Below are 13202 nucleotides of genomic sequence, written 5' to 3' on the forward strand. Positions count from 1 at the left end.
TCTTCCAACCTCTGAACTTGCTTACCCACCCGATTAAAGGTGGTCTACATTTAAATTTTGATTCAAAATTATAGGGCAACTCAGTATTTTTCAGATATACAATAAATGCCAGAGGTGAAAGACACAATAACTGACAACACACCCTGGGAAAGACTGAGGATGGAATCAAAAACCTTAGGACTTGTAGCCTGACACCTGTGTAACCACTAGGCTGCACAAAGCGTTACACAAAATGAATAAATGCTACACATGTTGGTCATACACATAATTTATTATTTTTATTTATGTTTCTGTACAACCAGATCTTGTTTTCAAGATTACTTTGTGTTACATATTCACCTTAGTGTACAGAAATCACCCAGTAATGAACTTTACAGATGTTAAAATCCACAATCATGACAAATGCTACAAGTTTCTATCCATGTCTGAACTTCTCCTATGGAGAGAAACATAAACAATTAATCTTCAACAATAATTAGTGTACAAGTTTAACATTTAATATTAAAGCATCTGCCTTGAAGAAAAATCATAATTTGTATTTTAAAACGACTGACTGAATATTTTTCAGTTAAGTGCAAACTTGACAACAATACAGCATATGTTTTAGTACAGTGTGTCAAGTTCAGCTTTAATGTATGTACATGTTAAAGGAAAATATTAAGATGTTACTCTCAGGGGGGCCACAGGACATTACATAAGTTTGTAAACTTGCACTTTTATCACAGAAATTGCATAATTCCTTCATGTACATAAAGAACAATCACCATTATTCACTGCATTATACTGTTTTTTTTTTCACAAACTGCATACACAATAAAATAATCAACATTATAATTACGTATTTACAAAATTACATTTCAGTGTCAACAGCTGCATGATTCACATTGTACACACATGCATGGAATCACTCATTGGCACTTTCCAAGGGCAGAATGTGGCTTATAATCAACTATCACATGTTCCTTCTTCAATAATACTGGAAAGTGGTCCATATCAAGCAATGCAGAGTTGGTCTTTAGCATATGCACTGATAAAGAGAGCCACTACCTTTAATTTGCTGTTCAAGATTCACACAAGCATTCAGACAGAACTGTTCAAATTCTCTCTCTCTCTCTCTCTCTCTCTCTCTCTCTCTCTCTCTCTCACACACACACACACACACACACACACACACACACACACACACACACACACAGGCTATGAAGAGTTGACTTGTGGAATAACTGTCAGTAACATGTTTGTACTCTCCAATTTATGCTATTTTAATCATTTACATGCTGTGTAAACACACAGACTTTTTTACACATAAAACATAACAGTATTCTGTGTAATAGTACAGGAGAAACTACACTAACAGAACTCTAATGCATCACGTAAGTATGAATAGACATATAACAACAATCCTCTTCTCCGTAAAATGAAAACAAAATTATTATCTGATAGTAAATCACATTTCTCAAGAATCTTCCATTAGTCTGCAGACTAATAACTAACTGAATATGTGTAGTGACATGAATCAGCAAGACTCATTTAAGCAGAAATCTATATTATCAAAACACTGATCTAGTTCGCACATTTCCACATCAAGATGATCAGCATTCAGTCTGTGGTCATACTAAACAAACATCTGGTGATTTCTCTAGATTATATTTACATCACCTAAAAAAATACAGTTTTGTGATAAGAAAAAAAATATGGACAAGTCTCCCTAATAGTCTGAATCTACATTTACATATTTACATTAATACATGGAAGAAAGGTCTCTCTCTCTCTCTCTCTCTCTCTCTCTCTCTCTCTCTCTCTCTCTCTCTCTATACTCTAAACACACACAGAAAACTGACTGTTACAAAAAAAAAGTAAAGAAACTGAGTGTGGCAAAAAATTAACTATATTTTCTGTAAAGAGTGGGCATGAGCTTATGAGGCACCCTCCGAAATTCAGTGACATTGTATGACTGGTTTCCCATGTATAGTGAATCAAGTCTACAATACCTTCCTTAGTTCCAAGATTTTTTTCCACTACTGGCAAATAGAAAATACTTACAAATAGAATTTAGTACAGTTGGAACAAGAAAACATCGAAATACCAAATTCAAAACAAAACTTTCCGGAAATTTAAAGTAGTTTAATAAAAATATTTACTGTACATAATAATCAACACACACAAAACTGCGAGTAATTTTTACTTAAAATGATGTGAGCAATACCCGAGGAGATACAAATGCATTCTGCAATTGGTCTCTCTCGTAACTAACATACATAGTTTTAAAATGTGGACACAAGTTACCATAAAGTCTTTACAGGGACATAATACTGCACAATACATAGGTTTCTGAAATTACAGATGAAGTTCCGAACAAAGAACAATCAACATTGCTTAAATTATTAATTTTCTTCCGTTTCTTATGCAATGGATTTACAGAGACATGCTCACTTCTGCAGCCACTCTGCAATGGGGGAAAAAGCATTCACGTTCACACTGAAGTTGCTCTCATTACTCAAAGAAGAACCATCCAGCTAACAAACCAACAAGTCTCTTAGTGTTTCCTATTTCTCAATCAAAACTTCATCTGTGAGTTGTGTATTAGTCTTTCCTCATCTACTTGAACAATCCAACCCTATGTTTCCCACACTCTCTTTTACCAAAAATTGTTTCTTTGTAAACAGAAAACAGGAAGACAACATTATCTAAGAAAACTACTAAAGATAAGAAACTGAATTTAGAAATCATTACTATCAGTTTCTAGCTGGATAAGCTGTGGTGCACAGAAATGGCATTCTACGATTTTGAGTAGTTCTCTTCTTTCCCAGCTTCAAAAATCACCTGTCTACTCATTCTATTGTCTCACTATGATATGTTTTACCACTGCATTAATTGAAAAATTAGGTACTGATGAACAGATCAGCCATTTCTTAGTATTAATTATCCTCAAATAAATGTAAACTGGACTTATCACTTATAATAATGTGTTGATGGCAGGAACATTAACTACTTACGCTGCTTTTGAAATTGAGGCACCCTTTCTCAGAAGATGAAGAGAACAAAAGACATAAGATGACACAAAGAGTGATAAATCAAGCACACACAACACAGTTAAGCAAGCCACCCTTGTTGTTCTTTTTGTTCTGTCACATTTTCTGATTTCTCTCCTGAGAAGAGCATCTCAGTTTTCAAATTCCTGAGAGTGGATTGTCAGTAGTTTTATGCCCACCTCAACCTGAATATTACTTCAACTAATGGTAGCTTGGCTCAATTATTGACCTTTATTCTTAAGTTTTTTGGTTTTGACATTCTAGCAATAACATGAACACTTCAAATTCTTATTCTTTTACTTTCATTAGTTCATAAAATACACTATACATATATAACATCATGTAATATGCATTATGACTTTCTATTATTCTGCATACTACCAAGTTACACATCCGTTACACTCGTTTTAGATGTCCAAAGTTCTGAGAATCTCAAAATTATATAAACATGGCTGTATTCTCTTGTTCAACTCTCACTGTAAATATTCTGAATATAATGTATGAATATTAATGACATTCTGCTGCAGACTGAACATTTTTAAATGTCTGTGTTGGTCATATTACATGCTTTCACAAGAATGAATGTCAAATATGCAAAGAAGAAAAACTTGCCAATCACTCTGATTCAAATCTCTTATTTTTCAATATGTGAAAAATATACTTGTCTCATATGTATCTCACTACATACCAATATTTACAAAGTTTTTGCATCCAAAAACATGTGAAGCACACAAAATGAACACAGTGTTAATGCATGTTGAGCCAGTATCAAAAATAAATGTCTTTGCTCTCAAACACTGAAAGAAGTCAGAGATATCTGCTTTTAACTCACTCCTGCATTTTTTTAAAGCAGCAAGAAAGTTAATCAAACATATGATATAAAATATTATAGACAGAAGCACAAAACTGGACATGACCACGGCAACTCGGTGCTTCTATATTCTTAGCTTCTTAGTCACATTCAAATCTACTACTGAATAGAATGTTTTGCTTTGACAGGAAAACTTATTTGGGTGATCACCGAAATAAATGCAATTTCAGAATAATTTTTCAAAATACTGCATAAATTCTAAATTTTGATATTTCGATGTTTGCGTTTGGATCAAGCACAAATTAATAGGTTTAATTTTAATATAAAGTCAAAATATAAATATTTATTTGTCTGTCTATTCATCATAAATAAATTCCATATTTTGAAACATGTAACTGATATTAAGGAACGTTTCTTTATACAAGATTCAATGGTATTTGTAGTAAAAACCATTTTGAGGACCTGAGTTGGATGAACTGCTGCAATGTGCAGCTTATCAGGCAGCCAACACGTTTATGTGGAGTCCCTGCAACAGGAAGAAAAGACCTCATGTTACATTACTGACAAAATAAAATATATGAAAAGTGCAGGAGGAGGTTGGAGCTATAGGAAGGATATAAAATTCATAAAAAAAACCTACACCCAAAGAGACATAATATGGCCAAAAGTGTCAAATATTTACTAGCAATGTGTATTTTTGCTGGTGCACTACAATATTTTTTCAAAGTTAACAACAAAGCTGCAAAGATTAAGAAATGAGAAAATAAGGAAGAGAATGCCTCCCACCTCCTGCTACTTTTCCTCTTACTGTCAAATCATAAAACTAGAAGTATCAGTTACTCTGGCCAATCTCCTTTATAAATTGCTGATAACTGCCTGTAAATTTCAATGAATGTGCTCCATTAGCAGTATAATACCAGAACAATAAATTATACTAACAAATCATAATTTACATTACATTCAAAATATAATGAGTGTCTGGAACTGCCAAAGAAAATAAAATGAACACGTAAAAACCAATGCAAATTCATAAAGAACACTATGAAAAAGATAACGTCTTCCTCGGTATTTATAGCTGTGCCCGTATGTTCGACACCATGTGGCATTCATAACTGAAACTGGATATTTATGATGAATGACTACTATGCCAATGAGAGCTACTATGCCAACATTTCGACACTGCACAATCCACACTTCATATGTAACACCTCAATCTGTAGGATAAATTATGTTTAAAACTTAAGGACTGTTATTACCCAAAAGAACATTCTTTGTGGGACATCATTCACCAGTTCAAATCTTTATGATGTAACATCACCAACAGAGCACCTAAAAATTCTTTAACAGCATGGACTATATGAATATAGGCAGCCAACCATGAAAGTTCCATTGATGGAGCTGTACAAGTGTACTGTGCCTGCAAGTAGCATTGCAAGCTTTATACATACTGAAATGAAATGCCACTTAATTTTGTAGGAATACTTGTTGTACAGTTCTCTTAAAAGATAAGGCTGTTAATGGTGGCATTGCTTCTGTTGGTGCATGTTATGTCTTTCCTTGGTTTAAGGACAGGGATCAAAATTGTTTCCCTCCACAATTTGGGTACTCTACAAGCATATTCTCTCTTTGGTACTGTAGAAGCATATTCTCTCTTTCAGACTGAAGACTAGATTATTTAATAATATAAACTGTTATACATGGGACTTCAAGATGTCACTACCTTCCAGCAAGTGGAAATTCCAGAGTGTGTTACACAGACACTACATAAAAACCACCAAGGCATATGAGGGGAAGCAAAGAAAGGACCAAAATCATCACCAATAGTCATCAAACTGAAACCTGAGCTTTTTCTTACAATACGTTTCTGTGATTTCAAATTGGATCTGAGCACAATTTGGTTTCTGAAGTTACTGCATTTTACGGTTGGTGATTACACTTTTTGTAGGTTCAATCCGTCATTGGTATAAGAGATTCAGAAATTTAAAAAATTCCTAGAGATTAAAGTCTGACTTGGAGCCCAATGACATATTCTAATAACCAGTGCTTTCTGCTTTGGGATACTGTAACAATGTTTGCCACGCATAGCAGCACAGGCACTTCACTATTAAGATTGGATCAGCTTTCACCTGTAAGACGATTCATTCAGGAGTCTTCACTCAAGAAATATATGTAGCCAACAGATACAACAGTGTCTAACTTAGTCTAATTGTTTGGATTTCTTTTGAGTGGGGTGTGTTTTATTTAATAAACAACAGTCAACCTCATAAACATTGATTCAACATAGCTGTATCAACTTGAGCTACATGAAGTGACTCACACTCGTGAATCATCCCTGACTGTGCTAAATCAAGAAGAGGGAAAGATGTGTGATGTGGCTGTTCCCCACTGTAGGAGGAAGTATTGCTGTAAGTCACATTTTAAGAAGGTAGAACACTACCAACAAGAATTTATCTCTGAATAAATGACTTCTTAATCTCTCAGGCAACAGTTAAAAAAAATGACTGTAGATACATCTGCTTGGGTATCTGTTCCACCACAACAATGTGTTTCTGCACCACTGCACAATGGCTGTTTCTACGAGTGATAACATCAAGTCATCAATGTTCTCTCTCTCACTCTGTCCTCTGTTTGTGTGTGTGTGTGTGTGTGTGTGTGTGTGTGTGTGTGTGTGTGTGTGTGAGAGAGAGAGAGAGAGAGAGAGAGAGAGAGAGAGAGAGAGAGAGAGAGAGAGAGAGAGAGAGAGAGAGAGAGTGAGTGAGTGAGTGAGTGAGTGAGTGAGTGAGTGAGTGAGAGAGAGAGAGAGAGAGAGAGAGAGAGAGAGAGACCTCTAACAAGTGGTTATGATGACTTGTTTTGTCGCATCAGAGGAGAGGGTGTAACATGAGATATCTATTCACTTGATGAACCATTGTAAACTCAAACAATATGATAGTTGCACTAGTCACGTGAGGCCCTTTTGGTCTAGCTCGAGCATATGAAAGTATTCTTGGAGTTCTAAAATATGCCATTAGCTAAAAATTTAAGTTATCATCGTAAGACAGAATCAATGGAAAACAAGACAGTAACATGGGTGTAAAAGTCCAAACTGTGTGGGAAATGTAAAATAGCACCGGTCACAAGCATCAACACTCGATCAAAACAGCACAATTCATCTAGTATTTTAACATAGATGATACTTTGATTTATTTTACTACAGGAACATGAACTTGACACAGGAAATACAGCTCTCTATGCCTGAAATTTTGGTGATATAAATCTGTAGTTCTTATTTAACTATCTAAACGTGAAACTCTCATGTACCTACTCCAAACGCTTTTAAAGTTTTCTACTCAATAAGAAAAATGCACCTATTAATAAAGATTGTCTGTTCCCAACACAAACAATTTAGAATTCTGATGCGTTCAGCTAACATGTAATGTATGATATGGAGTATGCTCAAAGATCCGTTAACTTTATAGCCATCAGTTGATCACCCAGAGATGAGTTTAACACTGACTTTCAGCCACTAGTGTTGGTGTCATTGAGTAAAATACCACACTTGTGATGCTTTTGCAAAGCTGTGTTGGTTTATTTGTGTGCAAAGAAATGGTCACATAGCAAGAAGTGCACTAATCAAAAAGAATTTTTATATCTGTAGAACACCTACTACATGACCTGGCAACAAAATTTTTGATTATGGAGACTGTATTGTGTGTTTTAAGCAATTAAAGATTAAAATCAGCCCAGCAGTATCGTAACAAAAAGTGAGACGTAAGGACAGCCTGACATGTGAGAACACAGAATCTAAAAAAAGTTTCTCTTTTCATCCTGAGACTAGTAAAAAAGGAATCAACTTCAAAAATAAGTGATTGGTAATATTATCCAAGCATCTTACCCAAGAGAAAGATACATCCCTACATTCATTTTACACAGTTTGACTCCTGAACATGAATAAGTAAATGCTCCAATAATTAAAACAATAACTGATTCTCCTCAAAAAATAAAATTTAATTACGACAAACACTATTATATTGGTACTTATTCTATTCTTTCTATTCACAGTGGAACCAGTCATGTGGTCTACAAGCTAAGCTGCAACCACTGTGCTGCATTCTAAGCAGGCATGACAACCAACAAGCTGTCTGTCCAAATGAATGGCCACCGACTAACTGCGGCCAAGCTACAAGTAGACCACACTGTTGCTGAACACACTACCAAACATAATCTCCTTCATTTCAATGACTGCTTCACAACCTGTGCCATATGGATCCTTCCCACCAACACCAGCTTTTCTGAATCGCGCAGATGGGAACTTTCCCTGCAATACATCCTACATTCCCGTAACCCTCCTGACCTCAACCTTTGTTATTATTATTTATTTATTTCTCTCTATTTCTCTCCTTCTCTGCTACTTTCCCCACTCCTCCCCACCTCTCCCCTCACCACTGCCCAACCCGCAGCACTTCACTGTCTGCCATCCCCACCATACATCCCTCCCCCTCCCTGCCCCAGGCTGCTCCTTTCCCCCACCCAGTCTCCACTCCCATAATACACTGCTGCTGCTGCTCACAGTGTGGTTTCAGTTGCCCGAGACTGCAGTCGTGAGTGTGAGTTGCGTTTGTGTGAGTGTGTGTGTCCGTATGTGTGTCTACTGTTGACAAAGGCCATTGGCCAAAAGCTTTTAAGTGAGAAAATCTTTTTGTTGTGCCTATCTGCGACTCAGCATCTCCACTATAGGGTGAGTAGCAACTTTCCTTCTCATAATATTGTTACATTCCATCCTGGATTTTCCATCGTTTGATATTAACTACTTTACATTTAGTGACATCACAGTTTTTTAAACATATACACAACTGAAAACATTTGCCTTAAACTGATTAACTGAATCAATTATAGAAAAAGTGGCTCTACAACCATGCACTGTTGAAAGTTTTCAAAAGAAAGCATTGTGATAACCTCTAAGTTCTCTTCTGGGACATTATATCACTGATCCATCAACACTTAACTCTAGTGTCAAAGCAGCCACACACAATCTATATTTGAAGACTGGTGATGAACTGCCTTCTTTAAAACATGAGACATTTGACAATATCCTCAATTGCAGCTACAATATCCTCAATTGCAGCTAGCATGGAAAATTGGTTTTCCATTAAATTGTGAAGATATATTTGTATCCTTTCAAAATATCTACATGGCAGACACTTGCCTTTCTAAGTTTGGTCTTTGTCATCAGTATTAATACAGTTTCATCATTCTAATCATGTGTTTGAAACAGGAACCTAGGACTGTGACCACTGTCTTGCAAAGACCTGTGACCATTATAGTTTTCAGCCTAGTTTCAAGGTGCACACAAGGGTGTTTCAGTACTCCCTTCCCCTGTGAGTGAAGTATTTTCCCTTCAGTATTTCCCAAAGACTTGCTGATTTCATGACCAAAAATTACTTGTCTCTGATTAATGATACAATCTCTCAAATTCTTCTAACTTGGAATAGAGGCAGTAGTTATACATGGTGATTAGAACTGTTATTGGAATAGACTTCACTGGAAGTAGTGTGTTTTCATTTGACATAACATCTAGAAGCACAGCTATATAAGCAGAAAATAAACTATCATTTTAAGTGTCCTCTGAGACTTTCGCGACTGCATACATGAATAAAACGTTCTCGGTTTTCCAGCCACGTCAATTCGAATAAATTCCTCGAGCTTTTGATGGCCATCTCAATCATTTTAAGATTATACGTAACCCTCATCTTTGTGAAAACAAATCAAAATCGAATTTCAACATTCAGTAATATTCAGTTAATAATGTGAGTAAATCACTGTCATCTAATTCACGACATTTTGACATGAGAATGAGGTAAATGCCATTACATTTTGTGAGAAATTGCAGTTTTTGTGTTATGTTTCTAAAAAGTGCCTATTTCATACTATTTTTCACGTTATTTTTATACCAAATTTTCCTGTCCCTATTCTAAGCTATGCAATAGAAAGGTGGTGTTACCTGTGGCTTTCTTCTAGTCCATTTATGCGTGTTATTTTAACAAAAGAACTGAGTTCTGGGTGTTGCAATGGCAATGAGTCTATAAACAATATAATATTACTTATTTTGTAATATTACTGTGTAGTGGATGGAATCCAGCAGGTACACTTGCTGTGTATAGCTCCAAAAGTTTGTATAGGTGTGTATTCTAATATATACACTTGCATATGCAGGCATTCATTTTGTTTTGGAGTTCATTTTTTAACAACACATACTAAATTTCAATTGTCAGAGTGAGTTCTTGCATAATACTCATAATTTTCAAAGAAGTACAAACGCTACACTTAAAGCAAGGTTAATTTGCCAAAAACACACAAAATATCTAGTACGTTGTACATGCTCTTTCACGGTACTTTATAATATTTACAATATGTTCCTCTGCTTTCCGAAACAACACCCATGTCTTTTAGCAGTTATCATATGTATCTTTGGACTTGTAATCTCTAACTAGAATACTGTCATCTATGAGTGAAATGATTCCTTAGGAGCCAGTTGTTTATAATCCTTAATAAATGCAAAAGTGAATGAAGGAAAAATTTCAGTCAGTTAATTAACCCAAAATCTATACCAAAGAGGATGGTTAAACTTCAACTATCTAAAAGATTCAATGAGGGCTTGGATTTCAGCTGCAGTATGTGACTTCAGCATCAAAAAGCATCAGAACTTCTGAAGACAAAATACTACACTACTGTATTTATTTCGGACAAAACACTGGAAAATCATCAATGTCACTGTTTTGGTACAAAAGTCTGACATTAAGTTAACTATTAAAACACCCCATAATGTATTGATACTGTCACGGTATTTTGTTTTGTGTTTCCCAGAAAAGCACCTTTGAAAACCTCTGCAAGTTTGACTTAGGTTAGTTCACATTTTAATAATTCATACATGCACAACTGACATCAAAATCAGTAAAAAATTCTATGACAGATCATCTGTATCTATTATCAATTGTTCTCATCAAATAACAGATAAACACAAACATTTGCTGTGTGTAGTGCTCTTCCTGTCCTTAAAAGTTCTCACTCACTTCAGAAGGAATAAATATTAGGGTTCAACATTCCATCAATGATTTTATGTCATCGGAGGCACACCACATGTCCAACTGCACAAGAAGTTGGAAGGGGAGCCTCTCCCGAGGAGCCATCCCAGCATTCGCTTTGAACAATTTGGAGAAATGAGCGAAAACCCAAATCTCTACAATTGGACAATGGTTTGAACCTGCTTTTCCCAAACACAAGATCACTGCCTCAACCACTATGCCATCAAGCTCAGCATCTCCCAACCGATGTTCTCCCGAATGAATCCTTGTGGGCCATACACTTCACTGTGAATTAATGTTCACTGTTGACTATCAGTATATTAAACCACTAGCTTACACACACACACACTCTCTCTCTCTCTCTCTCTCTCTCTCTCTCTCTTTTCATAATTCATAAGCAGTGTGCTGTATTTTAAAACGAATGCAAAACAGTCATTCTTTTATATGCACTCACATCTGTAAGATATTCAGTACATCACTTAAATGTTTTTTTCCCCTCTTCTGATGACAGCACTTTCTGGATATATTTGTTACTGAACTTGATCTGATTAGAGAAATTAAGTACAATACTTGGTACATTGACTCTGTGATTTAATGGAGTGGAGTGGAGTGGAGCAAGAAAATGGAGGAAGGGAAAGGGAAATGAAGAAAGTGGTTAGAAAAGGGTGAATTAGGTTTTAAACCTGTACTATCTTCACAGACTGTGTGTCCATTTCTTCTTAGGCCTTCTTATGTTTCACTTACCTGCCACTTGTAACTTAATGCTAAGTTTGGAAGTTTGTGCATGTATTTATACCTGATCTTTTAGTACTAAATTACACCTTACATTAGACCTAGTTATGGCCATTCTCCCACAGATTTATTTGACATATGGTCTCCTTATGTGTAAGCTCCAGTTTGTCACAGAAATTTCATTTCTGCGCATTGAGGCCATCTGCATAACAAAGTACTCGGAAAGCCATGATTGTACAACATTTCTCTTTTATTTTCTCTGGCATTATCTTTTATAAACGTACGAAGGGGCCACATATACTTGCAAATCCATCAAATTTAACAGTACTGTCTCTATTCCTTTCAAGCCAAACCTAACATTTCAAATAGCAGAAAGCTAATGTATGTTCCAAATTCAAATTTTCCATCACAGTGTCTTTCTTTCATATCACATCTTTGCTACATGAAACTGAAGTTTCAGTCTTAGTTTTAAAGATTTCAACATCAAATTGTTTCTCGAGATCATGGTCAATCTAGTGGTGTGCATTCATCAGTCAATTTTTTCATACAGAATCAAGTGTATATGAACAAAGGGAAAATTTCAGTTAGAATTATGACGGTGCTGGGCAATTTTCTTTTTTTCCAATATGCTGGAATAGTGAATATATAAAGTATCAGCTTCATCTGCAAATAGTTTCACATACATGACTTTTTGTATCACATACATGGCTTTTTGTACATCTCTCATTCAAAAGTTTAACTGGAACAGAAACTACTGGATGGAGCAATACATGAAATAAGGGAAAGACAACCACTCACCTATAGCGGGTTGATGTGTGGAGCACAGTAACACGTAACAGAAAATAGCATCACACTAGCTTTTCGGCACCAGCTATTTTTCCAGTAATAATACACACAAGCACACGGGTACCAAAAAGCATATTCATGTGCCACAACAAGAACTACTTTTAAGAAAGATCCTTGCCTTGTAGCAATTCAAACTTCAAATGCCTCAGTTTTTCAAATACCATAGCATCTATGAAGGCAACTTCATCTGCTGATTTCCGATCAAAAGGAAATGGAAAAATTAGTTTCTCAATAAACATCTGGACCCTCAAAAATATGCAACTGATTTTGTGCACCTATCTGTTGCTGCTTATGAAATGCTGGCTCACTCTTCACACCAGATATAACGCAAGAGTTAAGTGGGTGAAATCACTGTGCCCAAAAAAGGCAAATTTCGTGACATGTGCCAGAAATATTACGCATAGTTTCTCACTGTATATATAAGGGAGACATTGTAATGTTTTCCTACTAAAGAATGAAATACTAACTGACAAATGCAATGGAAGTATTTTGAGCCAGAATAAAAATATATGAGAGAAGAGCCCTGGAATGAGAAATAAAAAACAGATAAACAAATAGTATCCTGCACCTGCCTTCAACCCATATACAAAGAAATTTGTAGCTGGAAAAAATTTTAAGCTCAATCAACAGATTATGGCATTAATAGTTTGTAGGCTGCAGATCTACTTGAATACATCAGGGATGGAATCTACTCACTGGAAACTTGCTGGAAAATGCAGC

General features: G+C 35.6%; 1 protein-coding gene across 6 annotated transcripts in view; it reads right to left on the minus strand.

The window, feature by feature from the left end:
- Nucleotides 1-250: 250 nt before the first annotated feature.
- LOC126336662 (serine/threonine-protein kinase 26) overlaps nt 251-13202 on the minus strand; it is a 703591-nt gene continuing 690639 nt past the window's right edge. For all 6 annotated transcript variants that reach the window (XM_050000607.1, XM_050000604.1, XM_050000605.1 and 3 more), the window contains one exon: nt 251-4369. In XM_050000607.1, the coding sequence (XP_049856564.1) occupies nt 4357-4369 (13 nt within the window). In that variant the 3' untranslated portion in view covers nt 251-4356. The remainder of the gene's footprint in view (nt 4370-13202) is intronic.

The sequence above is a fragment of the Schistocerca gregaria genome, chromosome 2, assembly GCF_023897955.1.
Source record: "Schistocerca gregaria isolate iqSchGreg1 chromosome 2, iqSchGreg1.2, whole genome shotgun sequence".
Classification (NCBI taxonomy): Eukaryota; Metazoa; Arthropoda; class Insecta; order Orthoptera; family Acrididae; genus Schistocerca; species Schistocerca gregaria.